Source organism: Mchenga conophoros, linkage group LG15, assembly GCF_057382185.1.
Source record: "Mchenga conophoros isolate Kocher_MC1m ecotype Shallow Benthic linkage group LG15, M_conophoros_male_GT1.1, whole genome shotgun sequence".
Lineage (NCBI taxonomy): Eukaryota > Metazoa > Chordata > Actinopteri > Cichliformes > Cichlidae > Mchenga > Mchenga conophoros.
Window position 1 is genome coordinate 6,848,132 of NC_140540.1, and position 22,642 is coordinate 6,870,773.

General features: G+C 38.5%; 1 protein-coding gene across 1 annotated transcript; it reads right to left on the reverse strand.

The window, feature by feature from the left end:
• Positions 1-239: 239 nt before the first annotated feature.
• Positions 240-18,913, reverse strand: ehd3 (EH-domain containing 3). Its single transcript, XM_085246435.1, has 8 exons — positions 17,672-18,913; positions 12,117-12,293; positions 11,499-11,596; positions 6,440-6,581; positions 6,196-6,295; positions 5,348-5,518; positions 3,822-3,986; positions 240-2,641 (listed from the first exon to the last, which is right to left on the reverse strand). Exons 1-8 carry the CDS (start codon positions 17,896-17,898, stop codon positions 2,114-2,116), a joined length of 1,608 nt encoding a protein of 535 aa, XP_085102561.1. The 5' UTR covers positions 17,899-18,913; the 3' UTR covers positions 240-2,113.
• Positions 18,914-22,642: the final 3,729 nt, after the last annotated feature.

The following is a 22,642-nucleotide window of genomic DNA, read 5'->3' on the forward strand; positions in this document are numbered from 1 at the left end:
AATTCCTCTAAAAATCCACATGTGTTTGGTTACAGTTCAGTTTACTAGAATTAATCTGAGGACTTGCAAATCAGAGAAATGATGTCAGAGTCTTCTGGCTTCCAGTGTTGCATCTATAATTGCACTAAAATAATTTATAGCCATTTTTCCAAATCTTTTCCTCAGTTTCTTGGGTGGGCGGGTGCAAAATATATACTGCACATGATTTCCTTTTTGAAAACAGAGTCAACACTTAGATAGTTGTTACACATGAGTTTTATTACACTGTCGGCCTGTTTACATTGACAGAAAAGCAGTGAAGGACAGACTTAAGTACTGCATCACCAGCATAAAAACAGCCAAAATACCGTAACGCTAGTGTTTCCACTTAATGTGTTTACACAGGGTCTGAAAACAACTTGTGAATTTGACGAGAATCCACATCCAAGTCTTTTTTTTCCCCAGTCCAATCTTGCACACCTCCGAAACTTGAGCCATAACAGGATAACGCCTGTGCGATTTCCCAACTCGAGTTAATGGAATGCAGTAAGTCTTCTTATGTGCATTTGATTCACAGTAAAGCACGAGGGTCAGAAAACGGCCATGAGCTGGAAACATTTCGATGAAGACATGCTTAAGATTTTTGTTGCCATGTGGGAATCCAGTTTTACTTATTTGAGTTGGGTTATCTAATGATACACCCAATAAAACCTCTGTTAACAAACATGAACATGGTCCTAACATGCTATATTTAAGGAGACACACTCACACACACACAGGTACTGGTGTGTCAATAGAGTGATGGATTGGAAACATGGCAAAGAAGAATTACATTTATTACATGTATACAATTTCAATATGTGACATGGAAAGTTTCCAGCAAAAACACATAGAACAATGTTAAATGTGTCAATTAGTGTCATCACAATAAAAACAAACGGTGCTTTCAGACTATTACTTTTGGTTATACTACATTATTTAGGAAGGTGAAGAATAACTGATCAGTTTTCAGTTGATAACCCACTAACATACTCCACCCTCAGTAGTTTTAATAATGTTTCTCTTATGAATATATACTGTATATACTACAAATAATAACACTGATAACATGTGGTCAGATACCATTGTACATACATACAATAACCAGGATGTGTCCACACAGAACAATAGATGCGTGTCCATTCAAAATTCAAAGTCCGACCAAAGCGGTTATTCAGAGCATGCTGTCGCGCTAGTTTCCAAACAACACCCATAATATGGTCTGTTATTATAATCTCAGTATCAGCACGTGTTAATGAGAATCATACAGGTTCCTTCGTCCAAAGCAAAAGGTCGAGCAGCACGTCACATTTAATACGAAACGCAGGCCTGTTCCTCTTTAGGATGTCGTTTTCATTCTGTTGTCTGTATGTGCGCATTATCTCAAAGTACAAGGAATGTAAAATCTTCTGGTTTACATTTAAAAACACATAATTTAATTTGGATTTACTTCTTAGAGTAAACTGAATACTAATAATCATCATAATAATAAATCGGTTTGACCAAAGGTAAAGTTTTAACAGAAAAAGACTTTATTTTTGTCTTCACATTGTTGCAATATTTCTCCTTTTTCCAGTAGTTTAGTTGAACGTACATATATGTCTTTATATTCCAGTGTTTCTTCTTTTGCACATGTCTAACACCTGTCCTACTCCAACAAGTATTCTGCTTTAATTCTGTAAAGCTGAGAGCCATGGTTTGCATTCTTGAAACACTAATAAAAGCTATTTAATTTTATAAAATTAATCTTATCTGGTTTAATCCTAATGAAGAGGTAAACGCACTTTGTTTTTTATTTTTTTGTTACTCAAAGCTTGCAGCCAGTATGCTAACAGTCTCAGTCGCGTGAAGATACATTTGAATGCATTGGCAGCTTAAATTAGGAAATTAAGACTACAGATCAGACGATAACAGCAACAGAACAGGAAGAAGACTTGAAATGAGCTCTACTTGTGTTAAATTTTTTGTCTTTGTTCTTGTTGTTGCTACAGGATGACTCCTTTTCTATTAAAGAACATTTTCTCTGGGGAAGGGGGAGGGGGCTACCTATGGGTTCTAGGGCTGAGTAGGTCATTACGGGTAATCTGAATTACATTTATTCAGCTATTTTCCTCTTGGAAGGAGGCACCAGGTGTCCAGGCAGCTCTGATGGTAGTTCATGTCCCTCAAGTTTCACCTTTATCAGATGATTGGCTAAAGCAAACTCCTCATCGTCGAGCATGCCGTCCTTATCGATATCTGCCAGCTTCCAGATCTTGCCCAGCACTGTATTGGGCAGTTTTGACTTGACCATCTCCTTCTTGGCGTTGGCTCCGGTCACCTTCCCATTGACAGGAGATAACGTGTAGAAAATCTCGTCGTAAGCAGGTTTGTCGCGAGCGACGACCCACTCTGCTTCGTCGATGCCTTCGCCGGCTCCTTCGCCGTACCCGTGACCGAATGGGCCGTCCAACGTGCCGTCAAACGCGCCGCCCTTCACTACTGCGTTGGGCCGCTGGGTTTCCTCTTGTCGGACCAGGACCATTAAGCCGGCGATGTCATTGGCTAACATGTCATCGACCGCCTCCAAGAGTTTAGGTTTTAGAGGCTGGAATTTGTTGAGATCCTGAGCTTGGAGTTGGTCCTGGAAAAAACACAAGTTTGTCTCAAGTTAGGTTATAATTTATATATAACCTATACCCTCAGCACAGATAAAGATCATTTTAAAATACACATCTGTAAAGAATGCTGATGTAGTCAATCAAATGTTCCAGAAGTATTCTATAAAATTACTTAAGTCACTGAAGTAACAATAAAATATGCTTCAATAAAAGTTTCACTTTAGTAATATTTACAATTAGGTAAGCATTACACAGTTCAAGTAAATAGCCTGGTACTTATATCACTATAGCACTCAAAGTGCTTTCTACTACAAGCCTCACTCACACAGATTAAACTATACATTTTTGTTTTCTACACTTTTACTTCCTTACTTCCTCCTTCTTCTTTTCAAACATAAAATGGTCAACATTTTATGTTTTTTCCATGTGAATTTGATGGATTTCAATGATTTTGTGTTTATTTATTTTTAGTGCATTGATACTTGTTATTTATGTGTTCAAAACAAAGATTGGATTGACAAACTGATTGATTACATTCAAAAATACTCTGATGGATGTAATATCTTGCCCAAGGATACTTCAGGAGGAGCTGGTGATCAATCTACCGACATACTGCTTGATAGCTGCACAAGTGATGTACATGAGTTAAAGTACTCAGTTAGCACTCTACTTTCAATGGAACTCTGTTTCATCCCATTTGTAGCCACAAAATATCTTAAAGTACACAAAGGAAAATCGAGTATTGTTCCAAAGATCAAAAAAAGAAAATAGAGAAACACAAAATACAGAGTGGTATACAACGTTATGAGAAGCTTATTGAAATGTACAAAATGGCCCACAACATCAGAGGCTGACAGTTCTCTGTGCAGTAAGGATTAAGATCAATCTTATATGACAATAATAATAACAACAACAAGTTAATAAAGACCAATTATCAACATTTCCCTCATCAGTTAAAGTCTCTGCTGAGTGTGTTGTACTTCAGTGGTTAGCTCAGGAAACGGTAAAACTCTGTGACTCTCTGACTGTTACTACTCTCTCTATTTCACTTCCTTGTTAGATTTTAAAAAAAACAAGACATCAGCTAAAATTGCAATTAACTAACGCTACTCGTGTAACTTAAAATCAGTGAAGCCCCTGCATTCATTCCAATCATGTCAAAACCTCATTTACTAAACCTTAATCCTTTGCTTCACTGCTTACCTGCATCTTTTTCAGATTCGGAAAATCTCCAGGTGATATCTGGTGTTCTCTTTCGATGCGTTTGTAGATATCTCCAAGGCTGGCGATGAGCTCTTTCTTCTTGTTCTCCTTCCCAAACACAGCGGGCATCTCTTTTTTAAGTGAGCTGATGATATAAGCGTGGACCTGCAGATTAAGAGAGTTATCGATGACTTCACATGGAAAGTATAAGCAACTGTGTTTGAATTCATTAAGCTTTTATTTGTTATTCTTGTTATAGGTGCTAATTGATGTTTATTAATTGATGAGCAGGTACTAGGAGACTAAATTCTTTATAAATTTCAGTTAAAATGATTCAAATGATTCCACTTCAAAATCGTGTCTGTTATAATATTCCACATTATGCTATAAAGCAACATCTAAGTATGCAGAAGTAAAGAGCTATATAAAAAAAAAGAAACTGTGGAAAAACTGAGCTTGGAGTAGGTAAAAACAGGATCAAGTGCAGCAAAGGTAGTTAATTGTTAACTTTTTATGAGTGGGGAAAAAAGTCACCTATTAAATGTCATGAGATTGACTTGTTCTTTTTGTTTGTTCTTCCAAGGGCCACAAGAGACACAAAGAAAAACTGATGCAAAAATGTGTGGAAGGAAAAGAAAAACATCTCTATCTGTGATATTTAACCAGACACACAACTGAAGCACTCTAATAAATCTATGAGCTCATACAAAGTAGATAATCAGATTACTTTAAAATAAAGATTATGTGTTTTATTGTCTCAGGTTCTCCTTGTAATGATTGAATTATATTTGAGCTTCTGACAAGTGGGTAAACTGTAACACAAGCCACTGTGACAACATTAAGCTTGAGGACACTTAATATTCCATAAACCAGATTAGTCATCCACTTTACTGTTACCTTTGTGGGCATTTCTTTTAATAATTAACAAATTCTAATTCACATTTGGAGTCCACTTTTCATTACAAAAAGGGTTTTCCTGGAAAAAGTGTTTAAACAATATTCAGCAGAAACTAAACGTGCAAAAAAAAAAGAAAAGAAAATTTGTTCAGTCACCGCGGCGATACACGCATCTGGGTCTACCTCATGTCCTTGAAACTCATCACAAAACACACCAACACCCATCAGCTGTCTAACAGGAAAACTGTGCTCGACTCTCAGTGTGATAAACCTGTGCGTGTTTGACTGTGTGCACTTGTGCGTTTCCTCTGCTGTGTTTCCTCGAACTACAACAGGCAGCAGACTGTCGCCTACCTAACTTCCTGTCCATTGAGGAAATGGGAAACAATTCATTGTCATTTATCTAACTCTATTAGTTCTGCGAAACATCTCTTTCTGTCAAGGTTAACAGCTGAACAACACAGCTGAGCACAATAAATAGGAAGCACACAGATAAATCGGTGATACTGACAACTTAAACATGTCAGCATGGTGTAACAGCTCAGCACTAAATGTAGGAAATGTTGCGTAACATCTGCGTTATTTGACGTCAACTGTTTCGAACATCCTGTGTCGCAGGTGCTCCTCACCTTGGCTAGTCTTGCCCTCTTTATCAGATCATTGAGTTTTCTAAGTGCTGCATTTCTCGGTAAGGACTGGATGTCCTTAAATAAGTCCTGTTCCTCGGCCTCGAACAGCTTCCTGTTGTCAGGAATCAACAGCGGGTGGGACCAAAATGAACCGATATAGACGCGAATCACCTGTCAGTAAGGGAGACAGAACAAAAAATAAGTAAATAAAGTCAGAGGCAAACTGGACCATTCTTCACATAATATGCCATTAACAGTCCTTCAAATGGCCACCATTATGGATCATAGCTCCCCAGATATTATTTAAAAACATTAAATATAAAGTCTTTAAATACTCCTACAACCAGTTAACAATTCTGCAACCTGTGAGCCCACAGGCTAGTCTGCAAACTTTGTCTGTGGGAGCCAGCTTACGTGGATATCAGATGACAAATATCTGGTTCAAAGCTCCCAGTTGCATCTGATGGTCTTTATTTTAAGAATCCAGATCAATAAAAAATACATGTACAATTGCCAGTGGTTTTAAAAATTCAATTTTGGCTAACGCAGCCCCTCTTTTAGTCTCCGTATTGATCTGCACCAACTCAACTCAGACTAGAAAAGGAAGTCTATAATCTTGTACCTCAGCCACAGATTTCTCACATTTATGTGCAGATATCTATGTGGTTGCAAATATTAACAATCAAGTGCCTAATTTCATTATTTCACTCTAAAATTATTATTTCTTCAAAGCAATCTTTAAAAAAAAAAAAATCATTACAATTCTGTGATTTTGACATAGGTGAAAGGATCAATTACAGGCTTAAAACCGTATGAACGCCATCACAGAAACCCCCAGTTTAGCGTACCTCAGGCGTGTTGACTATTTTCCCCAGTGACCACATCAGAGCACCATACACTCTCATCAGCTGCTGAGTCTCTATCTGGTCGGCCTTGTTAAGTACAACTCTGGAGAAAAAGACAGAAGAGAGCGGTGATGATTCTTATTACAAGCTACTCACATTAATATTGCATGGATGCCCAGGTACCAATGATATGGTATTTAAAAAAAGAAAGAAAATATTTGGTGTGAATTTAAGAATCCCACAGTACCTGATCTTGTCCTCATGGTTCTTTAGGGCCTTTATCACCTCTGAGAACTCATCAGAGATGTCCAGTTTATGAGCATCAAACAGTAAAATGATCCTGTCCACTCGCTCTGCAAACCACTCCAGGACAGCTGCAAAGTCATAGCCTAGAAGCGGGGAGGGGACATCAGAAGGATATCAGATAATTCGATGGGGCACTGAGTGAAGCAGATAATTGAACACACATATTTTTACCTCTCAATCCTTTACCCACATCCAGTACCCACATCAAAACCACTTTAGTTATTGGTTATACTGGTAGTCAACACAACTGAAGTTACAGACTGAGAACATGCATGCAACTTTAGAGGTAAAAGTCAGCAGAACAAGTTATGATAGGAACATCATTATGGCCTAAAAATACTCCCAAGACAAATCCAATGGCTGCAGGTCAAAGAGGAGGCATTAAAACTTATGCCCATATTGTAGCATGTTGAGAGAAAAGAATGTCTGTTTCCTGATGAAAACAGTGCTGCCAATGTTCAAACAAGGTGGCTTTTTAAAGTTGAACAATAGGGGGAGAGCCCTCAAACTACAGACTGTTACTTCCATCTGTCATAAGATTGATAATGAATAGTTTACACTAAACAAGTGCATTGTACTCGTGGCATTCTGCAAGAAAGCTATGAATAATGCTTCCTCTGTAAAACATGTAAACATGAATTAATGAATGAGTCCAACAGCAGGTGTACGCCACTGACTTCTTTGACTTTCTACCTCAGTCAAGGACGAAACGCTAGCTTACCTGAAGGAATTCCACAGGATATGAGAGGGAAACAAAGAACAAAGGGTAGATCGAAGGATTAGTAAGCTCTAGTGTTCAAACAACACTGAAGGACACACAACAGACGCAGAGTCAGTCCAGCGCTGCAGTATTTAATTATGAGCGATAACACCCAGGAGAAATCCTACGAGTAAGCAATAGTTTTAGGTTAATTCAGGGATTATCAGATGGATTTTCTTTGTAAAGCTATGCACGTAAAATATGCCTTTACATATTTAAACCTACATTCAGAGGCTGTTTGCTCTGAACATAGCAACATTTGATCTTCTGTACATAGCTGTGATAAGAAGCCCCCATTTCACATACTTGCTGCCCAGTAGTGGAACAGTTTACACTCCACGGTGGCTCTGAGTGTTTAACAAAACGTCCAAATATCTGAGTTCTTGTGTTAATGTTTACATGATGCTTCAATTGTTAACAAAAATGGGTATTTTAAGGAATAAATTAATCTCACTTGGCTAAAATGCATTCCCCAGTAGGACGTGAGAAAAACTTTAGCAGCAGCAAGTATGTAAAGCATTTGTTTCGGACTGCATCTGTATGAACAGAGCCGAGACGAGAAAGAGGTGTTAAAAGAGATATGGATACCTTGATATTTTTAAATTCTACTGGAATATTCTTCACCCAGTGCACTTCTCACGTGTTATGGGATTAAAGCAACACTTCAATTTTAAGCTGTGAAGGGGACGGTGCTCCTAAGCGAAAAGTCAAAGTGAAATAACCTGCCTACAGTGGAGGTAAGATGCTCATGAGGTCTGACAGTGATGCTAGTGTTATGCTCCTGGACTATTAAAATGTGGAGACCAAAAGTGCCCAGGAGATTATCAAAATTACAGGAATTCATAAGAAGGACACAGACTGTACATAAAGGATGGGTGTAGCCAGTGTGGCTTGAGCCCTGGCTATTGTCATAGGGCAGCAGTAATGTTTTTATTTGTTTCCATACGTGTGTGTGTGTGTGTGTGTGTGTGTGTGTGTGTGTGTGTGTGTGTGTGTCAAATCATAAAAAGCCCAGTTTTGAAGCTTCACACGTTAGCTGTGGATTTGAGAAACCCATCACCACTTTTACTGTCTGACCCGAATTTAAACAAATAAAAATCATCATATAAAATATGTCTGTGTAGGTTCTCAGTCATCCAGGTCATGGTAGTGTAAGGAGTTTGAGAAGAAAGCAACTGGACTTCTTTAAATGAACTTAAAGTTAGTCAAAGAAGTCCAGTCGCTTTCTTTTTAAGCTCCTTTGACAATTTTGTATTAACAAAAGACTTAAAAGTGTTCTATTTGTAAACAGAGAAGTCGCCCCCTGCTGACCATTACAGAGAAAGCAGATTCAACTCGACATTTTCTTTATTTTCAGACCTGCTGGCTATGTCTATCTTTTATATACAGTTTATGAGTGGCCAAAATAATTGCCATTATAATTTATAAGTCAGCTAACTGCACAGATAATATTAATAATAATTTTATGAAACAAGGTGAACTTTTCCCAAAGCCACGTGACAAGGCTGGTGAAGAATATGTAAAAGCCCACAAATTCTTCAGAGTCAAGGTATCATTTGAAGCCTTCTGCAGCTGGTTGTTGCCAAGATTTATTATCTACAATACCTCCATAAAGACATCTGCGCAGGCTGCTATAGCCTGACAACTCCTCCTCTGGAGACAGACACGCACACACAGTTGAGCACACACAAACACTCTTAAAAACACTGAAACAGAGTAAAAGAAAAGTGACTAAGAGAAAGAATGTGACACAGAACATGTAAATGAAACATGATGATGATGATGATGATGGGGAACTAAATGAAAAGTTAATGAGCACACAATAACAAAAAAATTGCACACAGAGTCCCCAGAGAAAACACAGCTGTGCTCACTCAGCAGAGGTTAAGTTTAACTTGTATTTGTTCTTTTGTGTTGGCCACAGAGTATCCGTGTTTCACCTCACTGTGCTGTTTATTTGGTTTAACACCATGTTTTTTGGACACTTGGGCCAAAAAGGAAAAACAAGGTGAAACAGAGCTGGTGCTTGTCTGGTTCCTTTTAACAACTTCCAAACATAAATTTCATATTTGGTTAATGTTGATGAAACACTGATTTACTTCATTTCTTAACAGTAAAGCTGGAGACAACAAAAACCCTCATGACAAGCATTAAAGTTATGAATAATATCCATGCAGACCCAACCTTGGTATGAAGTAATGTCCTGAACTGCGTGACCAGAACTTTTTCGCTTTTAATCAAAAGCTGAATAAGCCTCCTGATACGTCATCTTATAACAGGACTCCAAATGTCACAGTACTGGTCGTGCACAAGAACACAATAAATACTCTCTGGAGCGGGAACGTAGAAAATTATTATATTAAAACACCATTACTACTTTTATTTTTCAAGTATTCATATAATCAGTGATTTGCTATGGTGACAGACAATACTGGATATGCCAAAAGTCAATTAGTTCAGGCTTTACTTGGGATAGCAAACCAAAACAGTGCCTGGGGGAGAAACAGGAAAATAGACAAAAGATGGAAGAAAAGAAAGCATTCGCCTTTGAAAGAAACTCAGAGAGGTGAGTGCAGGACAGAATAAATTAAGACTTACTTTAACAAAAGAACTGGAATGGTTAATGTTAGCGGTTGGTATAGCGATGCCACCATTTAGCTTTGGGAATGCCAGCCATGCCAGACACACATCCTCCTGTGAGACAGCTCGGGAACATTCTTGAAAACTTTCCACGCAAAGTTTCTCTTCACATCATCAGCTTTTTGCATTTTAGCACACATCATAATGGAGATCTGACAACTACCAGTTCGCTCTTTGTTGTAAGGGCAACATTATGGGCGTGAACGAGGTGGTAATTTGGGGCGTTTAATGTTTTCTTTGAACTGTTCCTTTTTCCACAGTGGAATGAATGTGCAGTATATATGTCTAATGACTTTAAAAAACAAGAACTGAGCACAAAGGTTTGTATTTATTTTGGATTTTCTCTCATTTATGGACTACACTGTTACAGCAGCGCTTGAATCCAGGGCTATAGTGCACTGTGATTCCTCCGTTATCTCTTCCTATGCTTCATCCTTCGTGGCGCAATCCTGATAACAGCTGGAGGACAGCTGTTGAAACCCCGTATTCATTTTCACATATTTTTGTTTTCTGTTTATGTTTTTCTTTCCACTCACACACATACACACACAAACGCCAGTGTTGTACTGACCAGCGCATCTTTTCATTGCGAGGTTAGCAGACACAAGTCGCGGAAGCGAACACACTCTGAGATGGTAATCACACACTTCTGACATGTCACAATTTTGTTCCGTCTATCTTTGGTGGGACAGTTATGAAGCTTTCAATATTGCAAGTATGAAATGTAAGACCATGGTTTTAAAGCCATGAATATGTACTGAAGTCTTTAACACTCGTCGTCCTTTATCAGGAATAACTCAAAATTACACACACCTGCTTTACTGTATATGATATTAGATTAGAACAATAGTGTCTTTGTCTAGATTTGACACAGAGGTCAGACGGTTGGGGTTTTGTTTATGTCAATCTTCCCAGAGAAAAGGTATCAAAGCACATTGTACTCTCACCACTGCAAGACTCATACAGTGGTACCTTAAATAGTTTTACACTTCTTTGGCTGCATGCCCTTCCTACTTAGCAAACAGTTCAAGATTGAAATTCCCAATCTAGCATGTCTTGTACAATACCTACAGATGATAAATATTCATAAGCATCCTCAAAATCCAATCAAATGTTTAAAAAGTTTAACCTAAAATGTATTTTATGGCATACTGTGCAACCATTTGGTTACCCATGAGTCCTCTTAAATCTGCACCTTTTTGTTTACACTATATTAAAGTTGATCCAAATGAACCTCATATAATTTTGTTTTTCTCTTTTTCATTTCCATGCGAGACTTAAGAAAACCACAAAGTTAAAAAGTGTTAAAATTCAGGCAGTGTGCACTTATGTGTGCATGTTGGAGAACAAATTCAAAGCTCATCTTTTTGTAACAGCTTCCTGTTCTTTGAAATGAATGAAGCATAATCCTCCTGATAGCAAAAGCTAAAACAAACACACGGGTCCAAAGGAAATGCTGACATTGTAGTTCAGAGTTCAGTGGGACTGGGGGGGGCTGCAGCTCAATGGATGCAGAGGATAAACACACATGCGCGCGCACATACACACACACACACCATAAACAGAAGAGAATAGAAGTTTGAGCAAATGTGTTTCTTACCTCGACTGATTCTCTGCTTTTCTCCAGACAAAATCCCTGGCGTGTCGATCACGCTGATGCTTTCCAGTACAGGGTTAGGAAGCTGAGCACACACAAACCTACACACACACACACACAAAACAGACATGAGATAGAGAGAAAGTTCCAGGACACAAGTTTAAAATCATCCATCAGCATGGCCCTATCTCAGTTACCCTCTCTCCTCCGTCTGTGCTGCTCTCCCTAGTTTTATCCAGCTGAATAAATATGAACAGGTAAGTGGTCGTCTTCAATGCGAACCCTCTAAATCCCCACTGACAGACATCATTTTTTCCTGTCTCCTTTCAACATTGCTTGATCCTCACACTGAGGACACTACCATAAGAGCTTCTGCCAGTGTACTTTTAAGCAGAAGGATGGCTCTACAGAGACTGCTGGCTGTCTCTCACACAGCCATTAACAAAGAAAACCCTGACCAGTGAGCGGGGGGAAATTCAATCACAAAGGAATGTAGAGCTGCGGTGTGGATTCTCACTTGTGCTCCCTCGGTCTTTCCCTCTGTGCTTGAATACTTAACTCACTGTACACACCAATAAAGACCATCATCTGAAAGTGTGAGTGTGGCCATCAATCATCTACCTGTTGAGAAATGCATTTCCAAATGCATTCAGCTTTCTGAAGGGCTTCTTGGGGTCAACCACCAAAGCATTGCCGGGGATGACTCCTTCTGTGTCGCCGTGCATCACTGCGATGAAGGAATCTGTGGTGGGTTCGGGGCCAATCCGCATGCCAGGAAAATCCTGCTCCAACAGGTAGCTGCGGGTGAGATGACAGGAAATAGCAGTTAGCAAAACAAGATGAGAGAGGAGATGTTTTCAATCACCGTGTAAGAATAAGTCAACTGTGCAAAAAGGCTTTCTAAGTATGCTGAAATAATTCCTCGAAGATGAACAAAGAACAATAGTGAAAAAGGATCAACAAGATATTACAAGATTATGATCAGCATTATAAAGTATTATAAAAAGGTTATATATACATTTGTATTAGAATGTTTGATCCAGCATCAATCTTTAGATAAAACCTAAAATACATATTGCATCTGTAGCCTCTAATTTCAAAGTTCTGCTTCATTTTGTATGATTTTTTTTTTATTCTGACTCTGCTGATAAATGAAGTTGGTCAGGATGGTAAGACGCAATTGAGAAAAAAAAACAGAAAACATGTCTGCCTTGAATTAGACGCTGCTGGAACCAAGATTGGGGGAATTTTAGATGATCACAGACTGGATGGCTGCCACTGACCAGATCCAAAACAAGCAAAATTTAGTTTACTGGTAAACACATGGACCAATAAAGGGCTTTTGGAAAAGAGTGTTCTGATTAGGTGAGGTAAGTATGGAGGAATTCTGTCAATAAAGTGGATTTAAATGCAAACAAATATTAAAGTTTCTGTTACTTCCAAGCACAGATTTCTGCATCTTTTCAGTTTTTTTCCCCTCACTGGTTTTAAGCGACCACAAAGCAAAAAGAGGTGTGCCTGACTGTCAGTCTTGTTACCATACGATCATGGCTTAACCGCAGACACATAGTCCAAAAACAAGGCAAACTCGGGTTTTGAGGCTTTTCAAAGAGTTATCAAAAAAAATTATAAAGGAACACTTTTTAATTAGAGCAGAGCATCAAGTCAGTTAAACTTCTAGGATTTTGATATGCTTGCAGAGAGGGTTGCTAATCTGTTTCAGCTGCTTTGATGCACTAAAGAGGGGAATCAATAAGAAAACCTCCGAAACAGGAATTGTTTTCAGATGAAGGCCACTGACATTTTTCCAGAACCATAGAAAGTCCTTAACCCATCAGCAGGAATGTTATCTGCTCCTTTGTGGAAGCAACGTGATGCACACTGATGTAAATGCCTCTTACAAAACAGCCAGCAACAGACTTCATGAGGGCTCTGTGCTCACTGCCCAGCCTGATGCCATAGAATATCAGAATTGGCAGGTCGACCACTGGTGCCCTGTGCTTTTTCAGAGATGAGAACAGTTTCACATTAACCACATGTGAAAGACATGAAACGGTCTGGAGAGGCCATGGAGAATGGTAAATGGACTAGTTCTTATATAGCGCTTTTCCACTCTTCTGAGCACTCAAAGCGCTTTACACAACTTGTGCATTCACCCATTCACACCCATTCGCACAAGCACAACTGACATTCACACACATTCATACTCCGATGAATGCATCGGAGAGCAATTTCGGGTTAGTATCTTGCCCAAGGATATTTGGCATGCAGACTAGGGGAAGCCAGGAATCGAACCACCAACCTTCCGATCAGTAGATGACCTGCTCTACCACCTGAGCTACAGCCACCCAATATGTCATACTGCCTTTAATATTATTGAGCATGGCTGGTTTGGTGGAAGGTCAGAGATGGTCTGGTGAAGCATATCCACAAAGGGACACACACACACCTCCACAGCCTAGGCAACAGCACCCTGACTGCCATTAGGTATCGGGATGAAATCCTTGGGCCTTCTGTGAGACTCTACACTGACGCAGTGGGACTTGGATTCCTTGTGGTGCACTACAATGTCCAGCCTCATGTGCAAAGAGTATGCAGGCAGTTCCTGGAGGATGAAGGAATTGATACCACTTACTGACCCCCATGCTCACCTGACCTAAATGGGACCTTATGTTTCAGCCCAGCACTGCCAAGTACCACCTCAAACTGCCCAGGAGCTGAGTGATCCCCTGCTCCAGATCTAACAGGAGATCCCCCCAGGACACCAGCCATCAACTCATCAAGAGCATACATTGTCAGGCATACATATAAGCACTTGGGGGCCAAGCAAACTACTGAGTGCCATTTTAAGTTGCTGCAATTACATTTTGGCAAAATGAATGAGACTGACAAATCATTTTTACACTTTATCAGGATGTCTATGAATTCAGACATCCATAAGATGATCGTTGTTTTGTTTTTAAACACATTACCCAGTCTATATCATTATAGAAATCCAGCATGATTTCCCCCCCATTGAGATCTGATCTCTTTTCAAAGAGTTCCCTTTTTTCCATGTTTTTGAACAGTATATTCTCACACTGTTTAGATTAGTGGTACTGCAGTTAGAGGGCGTATATTTCTCAAAAGTGTCAACCGATTCCATTAAAAATTTAAGCCAAGCTTTCAATTTCAATCTGAATCTCTACTCCAGCGCTATTATTTTTTAGAACTGGTTCACTGGAAATGAAAAGAAGAAAGTGGACAAAACCAGAAATTAACATTGAATCAATCTTCTGCTGCACAATCAGCCACTCTTTTTAACCACTGAATATAGTGTTATTGACATTCCCATGGTCTAATTCTTGCCAGTTAGTAAGAATTTGGTTAAGAGCTTCCTCTTTGTGGAGGTCAAACAGTTAATATACAGCCTTGCCACAGGCTTGTTTAATCAATGATTATCACAGACTGCTGAAGTGAAAACGGCTTGGGAACAGGAACATTAAATTTGATGCATGGAGTGGTGTGCACAAATGTGTTCTGCTGCAAAAAAGTATCACAACTAACTCACAGCACAACTAAACTGGCCTCGTTGGCATTGCAGCTGACTTCCATTTGATATGTTTCAGATGTGAAAGGTTAAATCCTCAGCTGTGGATTCAGTGACAACACACATGTTTCAAATGAAGGCTGGTGTGTTTCTGTTGAGTTTCACACTCCCAAAAATGCAATGTGAGACCACAAAAGGAGATTTAGGCAAAGAGATTTATAGCTATAAGGGTGTGGGATGCGTGCACATTTTAACTGCTTCAAGGTGTAAGGATGGTGCCCTGATATCCACAGACATACATCCACCTTGTCAGAGCTTGTCAAAGGAGCTAGTAGTGCCTGGTGGAGCCATCTCTGTGCACACATGTCTGTACAGTGAGCTCTTCTGTCTATAAAGAGGTTGTGTAATGCATGTGCACAACTACATACATATGCACTAGTATATGTGTCGTATCACACATATAATCCATGTATGTGCACTCCAGATATATACATCTGCTCCCATCATATCAGTTTTCATTTGACTGTAAGATGGGGTTAAGAAAATCCTTAACCTCAATGATGCATCTCTTGAGTTTTAAGGATCAAAGTATATTGAAATTTACCTGTGAATGAACAGATTTAGGCACATGAGGAGGGCCCAGATTTACAGTTTATTATATTCTATATTGAAGGAAATTGTATATCCTGGCATTGGCTTGCTCTATGAAAAGTCCCCTAACAGAAAATGTGAGACCTAGAAGGAAAAATCAATAAATTCAGCCCCAAACGGAGGGAAAGTTGAGACTGCTTAACTCTGAATAACTTCAAAGGCAGTCAGACTGTATTACCCTCCATCAGCTTCTCCTGTCTTTAATCCATTTCCTGTCTCTGTCAGGCAGATATCCTTCTATGACTTTTCTAATTCATGCCGAGACAAATATTATTTTAGTAAACATATTCACTGTAACGTCTCGTTTAAATCCACTGGCTATACAAGTCTGAAAATAAACTTCTAGCAAAGTAGGGAATAACGCTGCTGGTAGTTTGTAGCTTGGCAGACCATGCAAGCACATCAAACCCCGAGGGAGACCATGGGGCATGAAATGAAAGAGAAGCAGCAGCTCCATCCAAGTGTTACTCAGCAGTTTGTACATTCTGCATCCTACTGCTACAATGTCAGTGGCGTGGGGGTCAGGCTGCTGACTGGGATGGTGTCGTGAGTGGTGACAGAGGAAGGAGAAAGGAGAGCAGGAATCAGACACAGAGGAGGAAGAAGAGAGAGAAGGCAGAGATTGGAGCAGAGATGGTCCCATCTTACAGAAGGAAGTCACTAACAGCATCCACTCTCAGGCTTTCAAAGGCTTAATTGCCTACTACTCTCCACAAGTGTGTGTGTACGCACAATTGTGTGTCTATGTCAAAGGGGTGAGATGTTAGCAGTAGGACTGCAGCTCAAAAGAGGCTCGACACCCAGCTGCTAACACTTCTCACCGTCACACACTAATTTCACTGATACTCCAGGTCATGTGCTCTGACAGAACAGCAACACATCATTATGAGGTGAAGCACAAAAGGAATGATCCAGTTCAGTAATACCAGTCAAATAGCAACATATGTGCTGGTTGCACTGACTAGGAAATTCTGGGCTGATACCGATGTTTAAACAACAATTTGGTCAATTGTTTCTCAGTTTTGTTTTTTGTGTTTGTTTCTCCACTTTGGTTCCAGGGAATCAAAGAATTCCTGATTTTTAAAGACTTTTATCTCTTTAAACATTAAACCAGCATAAAACTGATGGGAGAAACAGGTTAAAAACTGAGCCAATACCAATACATGGTTGATAAATCGGTGTATCAATCTCCCTATGTGTAGTTGCAACAACAACAATGTCAAAACCATATTAGGACACTGTGTGTTACATAATATAATAACACAAAATGTCTAGTAAGACATGAAAATGTGGTCAATTAGAGAGTTAAAAAGGTTTAATAAAAGGAAAAAAAAACTCTCAAAGCACATGTTTGTATACTTTTTTTCTCCATGCTGTAAAAAGCAGAAGTTAGGAGCGAGTCAAGACTTCCTGCACCTCAGGGCAAAACAGCTCTGCATGAGTCCTAACAGTGGGTTCCTACAAGGAAGCCTCGCTGCCCACCTCTATCAGTTCACAAACTATATCAGCAACAAATAGCTGCTTATTGTTATTCCACAATAATTAAAATCAGTAATAAACAATTTACCCCTACATTTCCTGAACTTTGCCTCAAGTGAACACATTTATTTGACCAATACTCATGAAGTAATGCTCATCTTTCAGTCTGACTTCATCAGGGAGAGCTCCAGAACAATGCAGTAATGCCTCCAAATGCAACAAGTCTGCCTGTGTAGGAGTCATGCCAAATAAACCCTTTATGAATCCAATAAAGCTTGAGGAGGTGTGCCTCCTCACAATGTTTTGTTCTCATTGTTCTGTGTTTTTTTTTTTGGTTGCTTTGTGTGCATAATTATGACCACCTCTTCCTCACGCTTGCTGTCAAACTGCTGGAAAAGTCAGCTTGGGTGTGTCATGCTCTCCCTCTCTCTATCATTCCTTCTTTTTTGGTAGCCTCTCCCTCATTTGTTTGTGCTTGTTTCTAAGGTTTTCTTTGCATGTGTGTGAGCAAACATACCGTATGAAGCTGGTCTTGCCAGTAGAATACTGTCCCACCAGTAAGACCATGGGCTTGTTGTCAAAGTCAGCATCCTCCAGTGCCGGAGAGTGGAACTCATGAAACTTGTAGCTCTCCTCCAGTGGTAGGAGCTTGGTTTTATAGAGTTTCTTCAATCCTTCACTGACTGTCTGAAAGACTTCCGGCTCCTTCTTCCTCCTATCATCGGTTCCAAGCCAGCTGAACATCGCTGCTGGTTACTTATAATTAGACTTAGTTATGCTCCAGATAGGTAATGATAATCAAAAATGCTAATTATTGATCAGCTAGAAATCTATGCCAGCTTACTCTGTTTGTCACTGACCTGAAAGGCTACTAAATGTGTCCTCAATGTAGCTTAAAGTGAAATATTCCAAAACTATTAAATGATCTATAACGAAAAAAAGATCTAAGTTATCAAAACCAAATTTACACTAAAGAAAATGTTTTAATAAGACCTGCATAAATATAGAGATATTTTGTTTGTCCTGAAAATGTATTTTAACACACACAATACAGGACTATTAGTGTCCAATGGTTAACGTTAGTCGCTATCCTACTGCACTAAATGGGTGGTGACACTTTTTTTGATGATATTTTAAGTCAATTTTGATTATTTATGGGCGTTACACTGTGGTGATATGTACAACGTAAAAACAAACAAAACACAAACAATCCTAAAAACAAATCGCTCCGTAAATCAATCAGAATTTAAACCTGATCGTTCAGGTTCATCATCTCAAGTCCATCGGTCCTCCCAGTCCAGTCCAGGCCACCTCTGCTGCAGAGCCTGTTTATGTTTACCCCCAGTCTACCTCAGTAAACAAACGCTGCCGAGAAAAGCCTAAATCATTCTGCTCTGACTCAACATCACATTACCGCTATTCAATTTCGTCCGAGGGCTAGCAAAGGAATCCCAAAAACGATGCACCGACAGGCTGTCAGGAGAGCAAGCCCCGTTATTGTTCCGCCGCTCCCGCTCTTCTGCTCAAAAACAAAAAGGAAAAAACAACACAACAACCAGAGCAAACAATCTTCAGGGACAAAGATTTTTTTTGTCGTTTTCGAGTTAGAAATAAGAGCAGACTGTCTTGCTAGCACTACCGGTTATTTTCTATAACAGCACGAGCTGAAAGTAGCAGCAGCTGATGTCCTGCAGTTCCATTTAAATGCCGAGTCGGAGGAAACCCGAGCCCGCCGGAAGTGCCCAACGGCTGGCAGCCCGACCAACCGTGGACCCGCCCAGTGATGAGAGAGCTGGAGAAGCCGGCCCGGACGACGCCATGTTGGATGAGACGAGACAGGGGAGCTACAGTTCAAACACATCGCGCCACCTAAAGGTTAATAAAATAACTTGAAATATTTGAACCTTTTCTTTCTTTCTTTCTTTCTTTCTTTCTTTCTTTCTTTCTTTCTTTCTTTCTTTCTTTCTTTCTTTCTTTCTTTCTTTCAATTATTGTACCAGAGTAACTTGTATCAGAGTAATTATAGTTTTGTATTTTCTAATTAGTTTATTGTTAATATTATTTTGACATTTTGTTGTTAATTTAATTTAATTCAATTTCCGATAGTTTCCACATTGGATTTCCCAGTTTCAGTTTAAGTTCCATTGTTTGAAAATGTTTCGTTTTAGTTATTTTATTCAGTGTAAGCTTAAGTTTGTTTTAGTTATTATTGCATGGAGGACATGTCAGAGGCAAGATATAGGAAAATCAGTATGCCAGTAAGGACACAAACTCTTGGAGGCATCCAAAGTCGAGGATATTTCCTCTATATTTTTATTTTATTTTATTTGGGTTTCTAAATTCACGAAAAGAAAACCTGTAGTTTTTTATGTGTGTGTTTGGGGAGGGTCAACTTTTTTCCACATTTAGTTTTAGTGTTTAGTTCAATTTTAGTTAACTACAATAACCTTGACTCATACACTTACAAATATTTTAAATTCTCTGCTTTGTATTTAACCTGAATACATTCAAATACGTTCTTTTATTCTTCCAATCCAGAATCAGACATTTAATCACGGCCCATTCTTAAAGTAATTAAACGTGTAAAAAATGAACTTTCACAGCCTATAAATTAGGCACAGAAGAAGAATTGACACGATAAAGGTTTTCAAATCATGGCGGGTAGCAAAGGTAAAGCGAATATTTCAACATTTTATTAACATGTGGGGACATACCTGACTGGTAAATGAAAGGTAGATAAAAGTATCAGCTGAGATGAGGATATTTGATATCCCAAAGCAAAACTGGAAGTTTGGATCTTGAATGATAGCGTCTGTATGCATTATATAATATTTAAGAAAGACCTTTTACCCGCTTGTGTGGTTTAAAATAATCTATATAATTAAAATATAGTAATAATTACAGTATTATTAAAGTAAAACATCATTTATCTGTCTCACAAGGGTCCTTCTCTAAATAAGTACTTATCCCAGTTTTGTTTTCAACCTTATGTCATCTACAGTTTAACCAGCAGATGTCGCTATTGTCTCTACTTTCACTTCGGAGAGGCGCTAAGCATGTATTAGGAATAGAAACAAAAGTAAAACAAAAGTATTTGATGTCGTGTCAAAAAAAATGCGATATTCATAAGTTGTTGTTGTTGTTGTTGTTGTTGTTGTTGTTGTTGTTGTTGTTGTTGTTGTTGTTGTTGTTTTATATATAGGTTTAGAACGGGCCTGGGAGTTTGAGGGTCCTGCGCAGTATCTTTACATTTCGAATGCGCTCTTCTGGACAGAGAGATCTTGGATGTCAGAGATATTGGATGTTGTGGGATCCAATTAAGCTACTCGTCCAGTTCCCTTGCCTTGCCACTTGTCTTCACCGTCTTCTGTTCCTTCTTCCTGATGTTCCTATCACTTATACAGGAACAACAACAAAGTGCACAAGTGAATGAAAGAACTTAATTTTGTTTCACCAACTTTTCAAATCAGGACATAGAATGATAAATGTTTTAAATGATCAGGGGCGGTAAGTGTAAAGACAATGCACTAGGTACAATCGCCACTTGCTTACTTTATCCTTTACTCTTTTAACAATAATCTTTTTATCTTCTTCAAAGCTACATATTTTGAACATTCATCACATATTGTGACACCTGGAACAAAATTCAAGTTATAAGCATCTTAAATCTAAACCACATTACCATAAAAAAAATGTGACTTCAGGGTAAACTTGTAATTACATAAGTTCAGTCTAACTTTGAGTTATTGTTCCTTAGTATTCTTGTCATTTTCCATCAATTGAATATTTCTTTTCTTTCTTCAATAAAGCACACACAGGTGTCAGCAAAACCTAAACACTGAGATACACAATAAGCCAGGTTGTATTTATGTCTTTTGTGAAGTATACAGAGCTTAAAACCTCTGCAATCTCAAAAAGATAAAATGAATTGTAAAAAACAAAACAAAAAAATTAAAACCACATAAAAACTGTCACAGTGGGTGGAGGAAGATGACTTGAATACGAGGACTCCAAAGAATTTAACAAACAAACTTAGTAATCAAATGACTACCCTTTTATTTAGGCTGGGTGCCAAATTCTGTTGAACAAAGCAAGTATCCAGTGACAGAACACACAAGGGAAGGTAAACAGATATTCAAAGATCTAAAGAAAAGCATATTGTCATGAAATTATACCTGGGTAATCAGAGTGAAGTGCGGAGAAAAAATCAGAATACACTGAATAAACAATTATATAATGACACTATACATCAAAATAATACATTACATATCAAATTTTGTGTTTTTTATTTCTATTTTATTTTATTCCTAAAAACAGTGAAAGTCATGCTGTGTAATAACACAATGGCAGTGCTAAATTTAAAAAAAGCTAATTGCTGTACTTTATTCAAACTTTATAAATATAATTTTGCAAAAGCGCTTTAATGACACTTTAATGACACAAACTTATCCCAGGCTGTTTTTGCAAGGCCTGCAGTGCTTGTTCGCTTGGTTCTTGTATTAAAACAGAGACATCTATGTTAATTTATGAAATCAATCTTTTTATCTACATTTTATCTGATATAATAATTATATATAATCAGATGGTAAAAATGGCTTTCATAAACACCAAGAATAATAAGTAATGAACAATAAATACATGTCTCCTTCTTTGCAAGCTACATATTCATTGCATAGGACAAAGTAATGAATTACAGGTACTATTAGCATTACTTTTTGGGGAACAGTTCTTCACATATTCCCGTGACCCACCCCAAAGTGCCACTGCACTGAAAACTGTTTTTGCAAAATTTACTGACAACAATGTACATGTAAGTTACACGTAAATGGCAGTTTATTCTGAGAACAGCTACTACATAATGAATATAATCAGTAAGGATATGAGTGTTTAAAAATAGTTCCCAAATGCTCTATAGACATTTAGTAAGTTCCTTGCAGACTGTTTAGCGTATCTAGGAGGATTTAGGGAACAGATATCCATACGTACACAAACTTTGAGTGGGCCAGATAGAAACATTTGTCTAACCATACTTCAAAATTGTGTTATATTATGTGCATTTAAGAACAGATACTTTGGTGCCAATTCTGTCTATTTGCATAGATGCAGGCTGAAATAAAAGCTCGCACAAACCTTTTTTCCTGCGTATAAACAAGCTGTCAACAGGAGGATTACAAGCTAAGTACAACAGCTTAGAACAGATGAACAGCGTGCTTGATCTCAGCATCCTTTGATTTCTGGAAGTGTTCCTGAGTCTTTGACAGTATAATGCCTTTTTTAAAAATGTGGTGCTACTACTGGGCCCAGAGATCAAAGTCATCCAATATTGATTTTTGTTCTTCTCCCTTGTGCACAGAGACTTCTCCAGATTCTCAAAAAAGATTGATAATATTGTACTTTATTATGTACTATAGATAAAGTCTTCATAATTACACACTGAGAAACATCATTCTAAAAGTATTCCACTATTTCTAGATGTAGTTTTTTGGGC